At 30.0% G+C, this 16,604-nt stretch overlaps 1 protein-coding gene across 3 annotated transcripts; it reads left to right on the forward strand.

The window, feature by feature from the left end:
* Positions 1 to 14,492, forward strand: LOC145790957 (uncharacterized). Of its 3 annotated transcripts, XM_082870313.1 has the most exons (11): positions 1 to 150; positions 4,808 to 4,997; positions 7,073 to 7,131; positions 7,269 to 7,292; positions 7,374 to 7,451; positions 7,589 to 7,666; positions 8,126 to 8,361; positions 8,454 to 8,547; positions 8,634 to 8,723; positions 14,024 to 14,095; positions 14,183 to 14,492. In XM_082870313.1, exons 3-11 carry the CDS (start codon positions 7,105 to 7,107, stop codon positions 14,258 to 14,260), a joined length of 777 nt encoding a protein of 258 aa, XP_082726439.1. In that variant the 5' UTR covers positions 1 to 150; positions 4,808 to 4,997; positions 7,073 to 7,104; the 3' UTR covers positions 14,261 to 14,492. The 3 variants fall into 3 exon arrangements, with proteins under 3 accessions (XP_082726439.1, XP_082726441.1, XP_082726440.1); XM_082870315.1 differs by lacking the exon at positions 7,589 to 7,666; XM_082870314.1 differs by lacking the exon at positions 4,808 to 4,997 and having other exon boundaries at positions 33 to 150.
* Positions 14,493 to 16,604: the final 2,112 nt, after the last annotated feature.

The raw sequence follows: 16,604 nt of genomic DNA on the forward strand, positions 1-16,604 counted from the left end.
GATGCCATTGGATGCTTAGTGTCGATTTCAGCTCACTGATTCTTCATATCATCACTGGAAAGATTTCAGCTCATAAATGATTTAGGTGAATTTGGAAAGCAGGGGAGTTATATCAGTGCTTCAATTGATCAAGAACAGGGCAACAAAGAGGTATTAAGTTGGTATTAAGTTATATCGGATTTTTTATACAAAATAGTGACATATAGATGTGTAAAGCGTTTCTTAGTATATGTATAAAAAGTGTATTGGGGTATAAAAAGTGTCATGAACATGACCCTTCTTAATTTTTTATACTGATTTCTTGGGCTCTATATTATATGATCTTAGTATTTTTGAATATATATTCATTCATTAAAAATTTAAGAATCTTTAAGATTGAAATTTTTTTGAATATATATTCATTCATTAAAAATTCATTCATTCATTAAAAGTATTTTTGAATATATATTCATTCATTAAAATATATATTATATTCATTCATTGAAAACTCTACTAGATGACCATGATGGGTTGAAAATTTAAGAATCTTTGTATTAAAATTTTTTGAACATATATTCATTCATTGAAAACTCTATGCCTAGATGACCATGATGGGTTTACATTTTCTTTACATTTTGGCGCTGATGACATTTTCTTTACATTTAAGAACCTTGAAATCTTTACATTTTCTTTTTGTAGATTTGAAATTAGTTGCAAATATGATGGTATAAAAAGTGTATTGGGGTATAAAAAGTGTCATGAACATGACCCTTCTTAATTTTTTATACTGATTTCTTGGGCTCTATATTATATGATCTTAGTATTTTTGAATATATATTCATTCATTAAAAATTTAAGAATCTTTAAGATTGAAATTTTTTTGAATATATATTCATTCATTAAAAATTCATTCATTCATTAAAAGTATTTTTGAATATATATTCATTCATTAAAATATATATTATATTCATTCATTGAAAACTCTACTAGATGACCATGATGGGTTGAAAATTTAAGAATCTTTGTATTAAAATTTTTTGAACATATATTCATTCATTGAAAACTCTATGCCTAGATGACCATGATGGGTTTACATTTTCTTTACATTTTGGCGCTGATGACATTTTCTTTACATTTAAGAACCTTGAAATCTTTACATTTTCTTTTTGTAGGTTTGAAATTAGTTGCAAATATGATGGTATAAAAAGTGTATTGGGGTATAAAAAGTGTCATGAACATGACCCTTCTTAATTTTTTATACTGATTTCTTGGGCTCTATATTATATGATCTTAGTATTTTTGAATATATATTCATTCATTAAAAATTTAAGAATCTTTAAGATTGAAATTTTTTTGAATATATATTCATTCATTAAAAATTCATTCATTCATTAAAAGTATTTTTGAATATATATTCATTCATTAAAATATATATTATATTCATTCATTGAAAACTCTACTAGATGACCATGATGGGTTGAAAATTTAAGAATCTTTGTATTAAAATTTTTTGAACATATATTCATTCATTGAAAACTCTATGCCTAGATGACCATGATGGGTTTACATTTTCTTTACATTTTGGCGCTGATGACATTTTCTTTACATTTAAGAACCTTGAAATCTTTACATTTTCTTTTTGTAGGTTTGAAATTAGTTGCAAATATGATGGTATAAAAAGTGTATTGGGGTATAAAAAGTGTCATGAACATGACCCTTCTTAATTTTTTATACTGATTTCTTGGGCTCTATATTATATGATCTTAGTATTTTTGAATATATATTCATTCATTAAAAATTTAAGAATCTTTAAGATTGAAATTTTTTTGAATATATATTCATTCATTAAAAATTCATTCATTCATTAAAAGTATTTTTGAATATATATTCATTCATTAAAATATATATTATATTCATTCATTGAAAACTCTACTAGATGACCATGATGGGTTGAAAATTTAAGAATCTTTGTATTAAAATTTTTTGAACATATATTCATTCATTGAAAACTCTATGCCTAGATGACCATGATGGGTTTACATTTTCTTTACATTTTGGCGCTGATGACATTTTCTTTACATTTAAGAACCTTGAAATCTTTACATTTTCTTTTTGTAGGTTTGAAATTAGTTGCAAATATGATGGTATAAAAAGTGTATTGGGGTATAAAAAGTGTCATGAACATGACCCTTCTTAATTTTTTATACTGATTTCTTGGGCTCTATATTATATGATCTTAGTATTTTTGAATATATATTCATTCATTAAAAATTTAAGAATCTTTAAGATTGAAATTTTTTTGAATATATATTCATTCATTAAAAATTCATTCATTCATTAAAAGTATTTTTGAATATATATTCATTCATTAAAATATATATTATATTCATTCATTGAAAACTCTACTAGATGACCATGATGGGTTGAAAATTTAAGAATCTTTGTATTAAAATTTTTTGAACATATATTCATTCATTGAAAACTCTATGCCTAGATGACCATGATGGGTTTACATTTTCTTTACATTTTGGCGCTGATGACATTTTCTTTACATTTAAGAACCTTGAAATCTTTACATTTTCTTTTTGTAGGTTTGAAATTAGTTGCAAATATGATGGGTTTATATATTTCTATTTCATTGATGGGTTTTATCAACTAACCTATGATTATAATGGGTTTTGATTTTGGTTTTGATATCTATAAAATTGTATTTTGGTTTTGTATTTTGGATTTCGATTTTGGATTTTTATGAAATGAGTTTTGATTTTGGGTTCATATTTGTGGGTTTCATCCTATGAGGATTTCATAAAATTATTGAATAAAATGGGTGTTGATGACATTAGCATTCTGTTTTTTAGTTTGATTTTGAAACATTAGCATTTTGTTTGCATTATAGGCATAATCAGAAGCCCATTTATTTGGGGACCCATAATCCAAATCCAATGTATCAAATGTATGCTGTTGAGGATGAGCTTTAATAATTCCTATAATGTATCAAATGCTAAACAAAATAAAATTTTGTATTGTGTTTTTTTCTTTAATAACCAATTGGGGACCCATAATCCAAATCCAACACCATTTGCATCGCAACCTATGTCCAATTTAGATAAGCTACACTGTATCACAAAGCATCAAATAGACTACTAGAACGAAGCAAGTAGTTTAAGCTATTATTAGGTTCTTTGTAGAACTGTAACACTTAGTATTAAGGATTTCAAGTAACTACTACGTTATTTCAAATTTGTCAAGACAAAATTTTCAAATTCAATCTTAAAATCACATCTAAACAAATTTAAATTTGAACTATTTTAATTTTCTGAAGTATCCTATAGTTCTGCTTTAAGTTTCAACAACAAAACTTTTGGACTGTAAAAAGTTTTCAAGATATTAAGGTTCTGTTTTCCCTTATAATCATATAGATAACACAAAAGATATTTGTAATTATCCAATTACAGTGTGGTGAGACCTTTTATAAATTTTTATTGTAGGTTTTAACCTATTTTTTTGAAGTTTTGCTAAAATCATGAATTGTTTGTAGGTTTAAGAAAGTAGTTGAAGCATGAACTGTTTCAACAAAAGGTAGTGATTAGACAGACTTCTAAATTGAAAAAAATAATGTAATGATAACACTCTTCTAAATTGAAAAAAGACTGTAAAAATAATTAGACAGACTTTAATCATATAGATAAAACAAAAGATATTTGTAATTATCCAATTACAGTGTGGTGAGACCTTTTACAAATTTTTATTGTAGGTTTTAACCTATTTTTTTTCCACATTTTAAAATGAAAAATTAATAATTAAATTTCTATATTGAAGTTTTGCTAAAATTTTATTCATAAGTAGTATAATTTACATTTTTTTATAATTTACTTTTTTTTTTTTGGTGTGGTATACATTAGTTGTCAATACGAAAAGTGGGCAGTACAATCCAAAACAATTTAACTGTTGTCAATGCAAAATTACTATGTAGAATCAACCGCAAAATCATGTATTGCAATAGTTCTACATTTTGGCCAATACAAAAAAATGATGAAGATTTCTATGACAGTATTTAACTTTTCATCTATCCTTTTTAATGTATATTGAAGACAAAAAAATTATAATTTGTCTTCTATCCTGTAGTAGGTGAATTTCTCCATCTGTGATATTCATGCAATTACAAGGATTTTGTTACAGTTTAATTTTGTAATATGATATGTCTTCTTTTTTTTTCCCCCCATCTCTTAGGCTGTATTTGTATTTAGGATTTGAAGGGAATTTGTTGATTGAAAGGAAAAGGGAACATTAAAAAGTTAACCCTTTTTATTTGATGACCTTTTTTTTTTTTTGGCTTTTAGTAAATTGTTTTTAATTTAGTTTTTTATTGAACTGCTATTTTAAAATATTTGGGCTTCTCTCTCTCTAAAAAGAGTCCAATTTATTTAGCTTTTTAAATTTTATTTTTTGAATTTTTCAAAAAAAAAAAAGAAGACTTTTTAGATGTTTATCAAGTCTTTTGAAAAAACTTAAACTTCTTTTAAAAATTTGTTTTAATAATTTTTTTATGGTTTTTATGAGAGTATTACTCTTGGGTTTATATAAGCTACTGAGTAAATAAGCTACTGTGTAGTATAAATTTTTATGATGTGTATTGAAAAAGACATTTGTAATTATATAGATAATACAAAAGGCATTTGTAATTTTTGTTGAGCCCTTTTATAAATTTTAATTGTAGTTTTTTTACTTATTTTCTTTCACATTTTAAAATGCAAAATTAGTAATTAAAAACAATGGCTCAGACGTACTTTCACAAATATTTTCAAGGGTCTAAAATTCAATGGTCCAGATATCTTTGCCTATCAACTCTTACCAACCCACCACTGGACTTTACCTATCACTGTGAAAGAAGCTTACAATCGAAGGAGAGGAAGTGAATCACCATCGAAGGCAGAACAAAGCTCCAAAAAGCTCTTCGCATTCCTGAAGGAACAACAAAGCTCTTCGCATTCCTTTCATTTTTTCTCCACCATCACCGGGTAAGGCACTCTTACCTCCTCACTTTCTTTTTTGTTGTTCCATTCATTTTTTTTACCCCTATTTTTTTTTCCTCTCAGTTCATAACTCTGTTTTTTTACCTCTGTTTCCGAACATGGGTTCATAGCTCTTTTTTTTTTTTTGGGTCAGTTCATAGCTCTGTTTTTTTTTTTTTTTTTTTTTTTTCTCTTTTTCAATTCATAGCTTTGGGTTTCATATCCTAGACATGCATCATGTTAAAAAAGTGGTATTCGGATGAAGTGGACTATATAGAAGTGAAGTAATGCATCATGCTCTGGGTTTTTTTTTTCTTCTCTTTTTCAATTCAGAGCTAATGTTAACATTAAGAATCTGAAGCCAAAAAAAATAAAAAAAATAAAAAAAATAATTATGTGTTGTGTTTTGTTCTTAATGGGTTGAGGTTGCAAAAAAAACTCTGAGTTAATGTTAACATTAATTGGGTTGAGGTACCCTTTAATAATCAATGGAATTTTAACACCCACTTTTCTCTCTTTATCAAATGGAGGTTAAGGAAAAATGGGTTTCATGTTTCAAATGAGGGTTAAGGAAAAATTGGGTTATTTGTTAGCAATCATTTTTATTTCATCTTAATGGGTTGAGCTTCCAAAAAAAAAACTCTGAGTTAATGTTAACATTAATTGGGTTGAGGTACCCTTTAATAATCAATGGAATTTTAACACCCACTTTTCTCTCTTTATCAAATGGAGGTTAAGGAAAAATAGGTTTCGTGTTTCAAATGAGGGTTAAGAAAAATTGGGTTTTATATTAACAATCATTTTTATTTCATCTTAATGGGTTGAGCTTCCAAAAAAAACTCTGAGTTAATGTTGACATTAATTAGGTTGTTGTTATATAGATTTTTGTTTCATCTTGGTCAGATGGGTTGAGGCTCTCTTTAATCATCAATGGTCATATTTTTACTCACCAAATATAAAAATAGATTTGTATACATTTTTTGTGATGAGTGTTCTATCCCTTGCAATTCTTTATTAGTTTCTCACTTTCTTTGTTGAATCGCAGTGGGTTAAGAAATGTTTTGGATTAATGAATGGAAAGTGGGTGATGACCCTTATTTAGAAATAAGTCTAATATAGTGTGTATAGTTATGTATCTTGGTATATAACTGTTAATTTGATGACCCTTATTTTTTTTGCTTTTAGTGAATTGTTTTTAATTTGGTTTTTTAATTGAACTGCTATTTTAAAATGTTTAGGCTTCTCTCTCTTTAAAAATAGTCCAGTTTATTTTTCTGTTTCAATTTTATTTATGGAATTTTCCAAACAAAAAAAAAAGGAGACTTTTTAGATGTTTTTCAGGACTTTTGAAAAAACTTAAACTTATTTTAAAAATTTGTTTTAATAACTTTTTAATGATTTTTATGAGAGTATTACTCCTTGGAGTAAATAAGCTACTGTGTAGTATACTTTTTTGAAAAAGGCATTTGCAATTATACAGATAATACAAAAGGTATTTGTAATTTTCCAGTTATAGTGTGGTGAGCCCTTTTATAAATTTTTATTGTAGTTTTTTACTTATTTTTCATTTTCACATTTTAAAATGCAAATTTAGTAATTAAATTTCTGTAATTAAGTTTTGCTAAAATTTTATTCATTAGTATAATTTATATTTTTTTTTATAATTTACTTAGTTGTTAGTAGGAAAAATGGGCAATACAATCCATAAGAATTAACCTTTGTCAGTGCAAAGTTGCTATATATAATCAACCACAAAATCATGTATTGCTATAGTTCTACATTTTGGTCAATAGAGAAAAATTATGACGAATTCTATGAGAGTATTTAATTTTTCTTCTATCCTTTTTAACGTATATTGAAGACATAAAAAAATTATAATTTTTCTTCTATCCTGTAGTAGGTGAATTTCTCCATCTGTGATATTCACGCACAAACGAACTTCTTAAACTAGGTTGTTAACTAAAATATGTTAGGAGGTTGTTAATTTTGTAACGATTAATTTTTCTTTATGGCAATTATTAAACCTCATTTTGCCTTCATACTGTTATCTTTGTCAAATTAACATAACCTGACACTTTCAGGTTGAGACACCATTGACCTTCAACCGCTAATTATGGACAACATTACTATTTTTGGTCACGTAAGTTGTTTTCTTTTTTATTTATTTGAAAAAAAAAAAAACATTTTTCTTATAAGCAAAAGTCAATTTTCTTTTCTTTTCATAATTTTTTTTATCTAATTCCTTATAACAAAATTCTCTTTTCTTATAATTTACAGATGGATGGAGACCTACGTCGAACTGTAATACTGATTCCTTTTACTCATTTTCTTACATGTATAATTTTTTTATTTTTTTTACCTCTAATTCTTTTGTATTTTTAGGTCCAATTTCTTCAAGAAAGAAATGTTAATGTTGTTATCCGTGATGAGCGTGCCCTTAATGTCATCCGTGTTCGAGAGGTAGGCCCAATTTAATTATATAGATTTTTTTTCATTCAAAACACCATATACACCGTATATTCTTATTTATATATTTTTTAAAAACTTTCTACATATATATATTCTTTATTCTTTAAATTTATTTTTACTTTTTGTAGGCAAAAGAAAAGGAAATTGCTAAGGCATTGTTGAAAAAAAACGAAAAGACCACCGTTTCGGGCAAGGGAAAGGAAAATGTATGTTCAGTAGTATGGCTCTTCAACATTTCCATTTAAAGTTATTTTTTTGAAATATTTATTTTGGACCATGAACCTTGATTATTTATTTATTTTTAAATGTAAAATTGACATACTACTTGCACAGTGACATATACTGTTCTTATAGTAAACATTTTCATATCAATTTGTGAAATGTTTTTTTTGAAGCATGCTAAAATATCATTTGTACAAAAAACATTATATTTGTTTTAAATTATTATTATTCTTTTTTGGCGTTTTGCTATTGACATGAACATCTACAAGAGAATAAAAAATGAATAGAACAAAAAAAAGGAATGAGGGGAGGAGGGATAAAAAATGAAAAAGTTTTCAATTTTTTTACAAATGAAATTAAATCTTATGAAATTTAGGCATTTACAAATAAAACAATATATGATAAAATTTAGGCATCTTATGAAATTAATCTTCATGTTTTAGGCACATAACAATAATGTTATATCGAAAGCTGCATTGGCTCAACGTGCACGGCGAGAACGCGAAAGAAATGATAAGGCAAGCTCTTCATATCAATTGGGACAACATTCGCGACGTGAACGAGAGAGATCGAGAGAATTGATTCCACCAAGCACAACTAATACTCCACCGGCTCAGAAAGGAGTAATGTTTACACATCTGCCTTCGCCAAGCACATCTTTAGCTTCACAAAGGAATTGGTAAAACATTGTATTTAATTCTACAAATACATATTCTTATTGCTAAGATTTTATTTTATAAATTTTATTTTGTACACAACAAATATTTGTAGGCCTACTCATGCAAGCCCATTGCTCCATGAGACTAGGAATATCGGTGTTGTTATTCGTGATGAGTGCAATCTTAATATTATCAGCAATTCTAAGGTAAGTATAAATATCAAGTTCAACATATTCTTTTTTCGTAATCTTAATAAATTCTATAAATACATGTTCTTTTTCGTATTCTGTAGGCAAAGGAAAAGGAAAAGGCCAAGGCAATGTCTAAAGGAAAAGAAAAGGCAACTTCTTTTGACAAAGGAAAGGAAAACGCATGTCCAATGGTATATATTCAACATCCTTAAAAAAATATTTATCGAGTAAAACAAAGCCAATCATATTGTTTAAGTGAACATTGATCATGTATATTTTTTAAAAATGTAAACTGTGTTGTCAATTTTTTTTGTGTGCTCTTTGTTTTCTGTATACTCAAACAAAGTATTTTTAGCTCTCTTTAACATTTCCTAAAAAATAATTATAACCTTTATCAACTCCAAGAAAAACTTTATAACATCTAAGCAAAGGAATAGAGGAACATAGGCATAGAAAATATTTTTAATTTTCTTAAAATCATCATGAGGCAAGAAGAAAGAGAAAACAATAATTAAAAAATAAATTGTTATATCACAAGGCATGAAGAGGGAAAATGAAGCAAAATGGAAAAGGAAGTAGGACAAAGAAAATGTAAAAATATTCTTAAAATTATCACAAGGCAGGAAGAAAAAGAAATAAAATAGTATACGATAATATTTGTATTTTAGGTATCAATGACATAATATTCACATTTTAGGCACACAATAACAATGTTATATCAAAAGCTACATTGGCCCAACGTGCACGGCGAGAAAGGGAGAAATCAAGAGAATGTATTCAACCGAGACAAACTTCTTTAATACCGTGTCGTCGTAGTCGTGCTTGCTTGGAACTAGGAACAAAGGCAACTGAGGACACTCAGTCGGCGCAAAAACGAACAATGGTTGCACATCCTTCCACATGTTCGTTCTCAATGCCAAGCACATCTTTAGCTCCACAAAGGAATTGGTAAAAGACTGTGTTTAATTCTTCAAATATATACTCCTACTATTACCATTCTATTTTAATTTACACAGAACCAATATTTGTAGGCCTACTCTTACAACTCCTTCCCTTCAAGAGGATCTATGTACTAATGAGGAATTAGAGGATATGTCTATGGGTCCAATGGTTGGTACTCGAGCACATATAAATTCATGTCGTCATTCTCTTGGCAAGATGGATGTATTATGTCCTTTCTGTTCAGCATTACATTGGATGGATGAAAAATTAGTAAAATCATCTCCAAACCGTCCTCTATTCGGAACATGTTGTTCAAAAGGGAAGGTTAAGCTTCCTCTGCTTATTACACCCCCTTCACTTCTTCAAGCATTATATGATGGGAATGATGATAAATCAAAATCGTTTCGACGTTATACTCGAGTGTACAATGCAACCAATGCTTTTACAAGTCTTGGTGCTACATTAGATCCAAGAGTACTTACTGGAAGAGGCCCTACATCATTCACTATCCATGGGGAATTGCGACATCGAACAGGATCACTACTACCACAATCAGGGCAAGATGCAGCTTATGCGCAATTGTACATTTATGACCCTGATTCAGCTTTAGAAGTTCGCAATCGTAGAAATCCTCAATTAAGAAGAGATGTTCTAAAAACTATTCAAGATAGTTTATTACAGGTTAATGCATTCGTTACTAAATTTCGCCAGGCTCATGCAATTTTGAATCAATTAGCCTTGACAGGACGAAATTTGCCTGCTCATCTCCACTACAGTTCATCGACAGATCGACGACGGTATAACCTACCAACTACAGATGAGATTGCAGTTGTAATACCAGGTGATGGAACCAAGGTTAGTGGAATGAGAGATGTTATCTTACATCTACATGGAAATAATGAGCTAATGCAAATCAATGAATGTCACCCAGCATATTTGCCATTACATTATGTTTTATTATTTCCACATGGTGAGCTTGGATGGGAACCTGGGATGAAACTGTGGGATGTTGAACGTGATCGGCCTTCAACTGATCGGCTTACTCAAATGGATTTTTATAGTTATCGTTTGTTTGAACGACCCACAGAGTATTCAACAATTTTGAGAGCTGGAAAACTGTTCCAAGAGTTTTTGGTTGATGCTTGGGCCGCAACTGAACAAAATAGGTTGACTTACTACAAGCTTAATCAAGGGAAGATCCGTGCTGAACTTTACCAAGATTTGACAGATATTGATCCAAATGACCTTCAACCCAATCAAATTGGTCAAAGGTTTGTTTTGCCATCTTCATTTGCTGGAGGTCCTAGACATATGTTTGAAATCTTTCAAGACTCAATGGCTATCACACGATACAACCAACATCCAGACATTTTTCTCACCATGACTGCAAATCCTAATTGGCCAGAAATTACTTCGGCATTATTACCGCACCAAAAGCCTATTGATCGTCCTGATTTAATTGCCCGTGTTTTTGAGTTAAAGAGAAAGTGCTTGATGAAGGAGATAGAAACAAACCGAGTGTTTGGTAATAAAGTTGCGCATGTTTTTACAATTGAATTCCAAAAGCGAGGCCTTCCTCATATGCATGCACTTCTATTTCTTAAGGGTCCAGACAAAATTCGAACATGTGCTCAAGTAGACAAATTGGTTTGTGCAGAATTTCCAGATCCAAAAGATGAACCTATGCTTTTTGAAACTATCAAGTGTTGTATGGTACATGGACCATGTGGTGCTCGAAATCCACAAGCACCATGTATGGAAAATGGTAAATGCACTAAGAGATACCCTCGAGCATTCGCAGAAACAACTACTATGGATCAAGATGGATATCCTATTTATCGTCGTCGCAATAATGGTCAAGCTCATATTGTGAGGGGGAAAGAAGTTGATAATAGAGACATCGTACCATACAATGCATATCTTTCTAAACGTTTCAACTGTCACATAAATGTGGAAGTTTGTGCCGGAATGAGATGCGTCAAGTATATACACAAGTACATTTATAAGGGTTATGATCGTACAACGATGGTGTTGGGATTGATAAATGAGATCCAACAATATCTCGATGCGAGGTATATTGGACCTCCAGAAGCTGCTTGGCGAATATTTGGTTATCCATTACATGCAGAGATACCAACAGTTGTACGCTTAGCACTTCATTTACCTGGAATGCACCGCGTTCTTTTTAATCCTGATGAATCATTAGAAGCAATTGTTTCTAGAGCTGGGCAACAAATGTCAACTCTTACTGGTTTTTTTGCATGTTGCGCTTCTATGGAAGATGAATGTCCATTCACTTATCAAGAATTTCCACAACATTTTGTTTGGCTTAATTCAGAAAAGAGATGGAAACCAAGGCAGCAGGGCTATGCAATCGGTAGAATGTACTTTGCTAGCCCTAATTGTGGAGAGAGATTTTATTTGCGTTTGCTATTAACTGTTGTCAAAGGACCAAAATCGTTTCAATGTTTACGCACGGTCAACAATGTTTTGCATGATACATTTAAATCAGCATGTGTTGCAAGAGGACTTTTAGAAGATGATGAAGAATGGATACAATGCCTTAAAGAGGCTGCAGTTATGAAAACTGGTTATCAATTAAGGAGATTGTTTACTATTATTCTTACTCAGTGCTCTCCACTGCAACCGTATACGTTATGGAATCAGTTTTCAATGCATATATGTGATGATCTTGCACATAAGATTCGAACATTGTTTGCCATTTCTGAACCAACTGAGGCTCAAATTGAAGACTATGGTCTATATCTTTTGAATCAAATGCTCCAAGAATCAGGAAAAAGTTTAATTGACTTCCCACCAATGCCACAACCTTCTACAAATTGGAGTGCAGTAGTTGGTAACAGGTTAATATTCGAACATCAACAACTGCATAATGAGGCACAACAGACAGATGCAGAAATTATTATTGATCGCCTCAACAATGATCAACGAACAGCTTATGATGCAATCACTTCCTCAGTCTTTGAAAATAAAGGAACTATTTTCTTTTTGAATGGAGGTGCCGGAACAGGGAAAACGTTTTTGTACAATGCGATTGCATTAAAGTGTCGCAGCCTTGGCCATATTGTTATTACTGTGGCTTCATCTGGAATTGCATCATTGTTATTGGTAGGAGGTCGTACTGCTCATTCAACTTTTTCTATTCCGTTGGATGTATTGGAAAATACAATTTGTGGATTTAGCAAGCAATCATTACAAGCAGAATTGTTTAGAGAAACAAAACTTATAATCTGGGATGAAGTTCCTATGCAGCATAGACATTGTGTTGAGGCAGTTGATCGCACACTTCGGGACACTTGTGATAGTGAAAAGCCATTTGGGGGTATCACTGTTGTTCTTGGTGGAGATTTTCGACAAATCTTACCAGTTATAACCAAAGGAGTCCGTGAGCAAATTGTGAATGCATCATTAAGACACTCTTTTCTATGGAAGGACATACATGTTCTGTCTTTAAATTTGAACATGCGCTTGAATCATGCAAATCTTGAAAATGCTAATTTTGCAAAATTCTTGATGGAGGTAATATTTCTTCAAACTTTTTCTCTATTATATGGTTCTTTTAAATTGACGAAATATATTTATGTTTATGTACTTTAATTGATTTTACTTACTATTTTATTTATTTATTTTTATAAATAGATTGGGACCAATCCTCAGGAAATTGTTAAACTTCCATCAACAATACACAAATGCCAAGATCTAAAAGACATAATCTCAGTAATTTATCCGCAACTGGATGTGGCAATGACTTCGACTGCAACATTTTTAACTGAACGTACAATTCTTTCTGCACGGAATGATGATGTCAGTGCTATCAATACTGCAGCATTGAATATTTTTCCCGGCAACACACATACTTATTTGGCAGCAGACAAGATGTCTGAAGATGATGAAATTGATCGTACTATAATAAATAGATATCCCAATGAATATTTAAATTCATTAGATCCTCCTGGGCTACCGGCTTTTAAGGTAGAGTTGAAAGTGGGTTGTCCTATAATGTTGTTAAGAAATATTGCACCAAAAGATGGACTGTGCAATGGCACAAGATTGATGGTTTCTAGATGCAATACTCGCATAATTGAAGCTCAAATTTTAACTGGAGAAAAATGTGGCAATTTGGTATTCATACCAAGGATATCCTTGACACCGTCTTCTTCAGAAATGCCTTTTCGAATGACAAGACGTCAATTTCCAGTTCGATTGGCATATGCCCTGACCATTAATAAATCTCAAGGGCAATCTGTGAAATTTGTTGGAGTTGATTTGCGCACACCAGTGTTTAGTCATGGGCAATTGTATGTGGCCCTATCTAGATGCACATCCTTTGATCGTATAAGTGTCCTCCTTCCCAATGATGAGCCAGATTCTACTACAAACATTGTTTATCCTGAAATTTTGTTGTAGTGTTACTTATGGATCAAACCACTTTTGTCAAAAGGTACAATTTATTTTTTGATAACTTTGTTTCTATTGATTACAAATTGTTATTTTAAAAATATTTTACTATATGTGTCGACTTTTGTAGGATTGGGTTAAAAAATATATGGAGCTCAAAAATATAAATACAACTAAATTGCTTCGATGGGGACGTAACAAGGTAATTTCAATTTGAAAGTGTTTTGATATATATATAAATTTTCTTTTGCCAATATACTAACTTTTTTTTATTTTCATAAATTAATAGATTGTCGTGCATGCTCCTCACTGGGGATACATACAAGTTGATACGAGGACTTTTTGGAAAGTGATGAGGCGCTCCTAGGATTTCTAAGAAAGAACAAGTTTGAATCTCATATTTATTTTTGTGAAAAGCATACATATGCTAGCTACGATCCATATTTTGTAAAGTTTCCGATCGATGTGAAATTTATTACTTACAATAGTTTTGTAAAGCCTTTTATCTATGTGGAATTTATAACTAAGTTTAGATGTATGTTAGATCATTTTCATTTGAATTATTGATTTATGTTATGAGTTTGTTTTTGTAAATGTAACACACTAGGTGATATATATTTTTTTTGTTTTTTCTTCCTAATATGCTCTTGAATTAGGTTAAACAAAACTAATCATACTACAATACTCCAAACTCTTTTCAAAAATGCATTTGTGTCATCATACTACAATACTCCAAACTCTTTTCAAAAATCTAATTATAAAATTCATATAAAAATTCAAAACCATACGGATAATCTATTTATATTTTCACCTCAAATTTTTTTTCCCAACAAATTAAATAAATTACATTTTAACCCAATAATTTTATATTCAATTAATGGTCACCGTGCCTTCAGGCACGGGCAAACCCTAGTTTAAGTAATATGACGAGGAAAACACCAATATATATACATGTTTGTTTGTATGTATTTTGCAGAAATATGTTCAGTTTTCTTTAATTTGGTCAAAACACAGAGAATTGTGAGCAAATCAGAAAAAATTGATCAAAATACAAAGAAATTTGTGAGTAAACTAAAAAAAATTAACCCAGAGAAAATTTCAAAATATAGAGAAAATTAGTGAAATTGAGCAAATTAGAGAAATTTCTTGTGTTTTGAAATTTCTTTGGATCAAAATTTCTCTGAAAAAATGTTGCGGGATCCTAACCACTATGAAAATATCGCATGTCATTTATCCTATAAAATCTTAATATTAAGAACCTTAAAAAAAAAATTCCCGAGATTTTTTATCACAAAAAAAATAGTTCCATCTATTAATTAATTGTTAAATTAGACTAACACGTAAGAAACAATTTTTTTTTTTTTCACAAATACCTAATCTGTATGAAATTAAACTTCTTTTTTTTCCTTCTTCTATCTCACCTTTTTTATTTCTTATTCTCTCTCAATAATGGCACCACTTTTGCCAAACCATCACATTACCCTTTGCCTTTCTCGATCAACACTATCTTCATTATTGTTTACAAGTGTTTGGTGGTTGAGAGAGAGTAATTTGGTGGTGGTGGAGGAAGATGATGGTTGTATAGCAATTTTATTTTGGTGCGACTGACCTATTCCAAAACCTGAATCTATTTGTTTTTAGCAAACTTTAGGGATGTGTTTTCCATTTACCCAATAAATTGGTATCGCGTTGGATTACACATTGGGGTAAATTACAAATTGACTCTTGGGGTTTGCTTAAGGTACATATTGCCTCTTGTGGTCTGAAAATTACAAATATTACTTTATCAAAAAAATTTATATAACATAATTAATAGAAAAAATAAAATTTTTAACTACTCCTATACAATAATAAAATTATCAGAATTGTTAATTGAAATATATTTCTAATATCATTAAAATTGTTAATTAACTTAACAATTTATTAGCAAAAGGGACTATTTGTTATGTGTTATCCCAGGTAGGCAACCCAAGAAGGGGGTGAATTGGGTTATTAAAAAATTTACAATATTAAAATTTATCAACATAATATTCAGAATTTCAACAAATAAAAAATAGAATAATAATTATCAATATAAAAGTAAGAGAGATAGGGAGAGAAAATCAAACACTGAGATTTATAGTGATTTGACACGCCAGGCCTACGTCCACTCCCCAAGGAACCTCCTTGAGAATTTCTTTACTATCAAAATGAATTAATACGCCACTAAGTCTTCACCAATCTTGTGAATTTTGCATAGAACTTACTCTTATTTACTGTGCCTTACTCAACAATAAATGCCTTACCCTTACAAAAATCTCTCACAAAAATAATGAATAAAAATAAGTAGTACTTAAAGCCTCTTTTACAATAATTCTCTCACAATGAGTAGATATGAAAGTGTAAGAATAAAGGCTACACTTAGATCTAAAAGTGAAAGAGTAGAATACAATATACTCAAAATTTTGGAGCACACATAAATTTTTTCTCTTCAAGTTCTTGATTTTTCTCCACACACAACACTTCTATTTATATCAAAAAATATACCCGTTGGAAGTAGGACACTCCTTACTGACGTCATGGATTAAATGGGCATGCTCCTTAATTTCAAATAGGCAGCAAATGATAATGTTTGAAAAAATGATAAAAGTAAAACCATCTTTTTCCCTTTTTTTTTTTTTTTCAAACATGGAGCTATCGTTTTTTCTTTTGAAGGCAAATTGAACATTGTA

The sequence above is a fragment of the Camellia sinensis genome, chromosome 5 (assembly GCF_055761805.1).
Source record: "Camellia sinensis isolate YWXY chromosome 5, ASM5576180v1, whole genome shotgun sequence".
Taxonomy (NCBI): domain Eukaryota; kingdom Viridiplantae; phylum Streptophyta; class Magnoliopsida; order Ericales; family Theaceae; genus Camellia; species Camellia sinensis.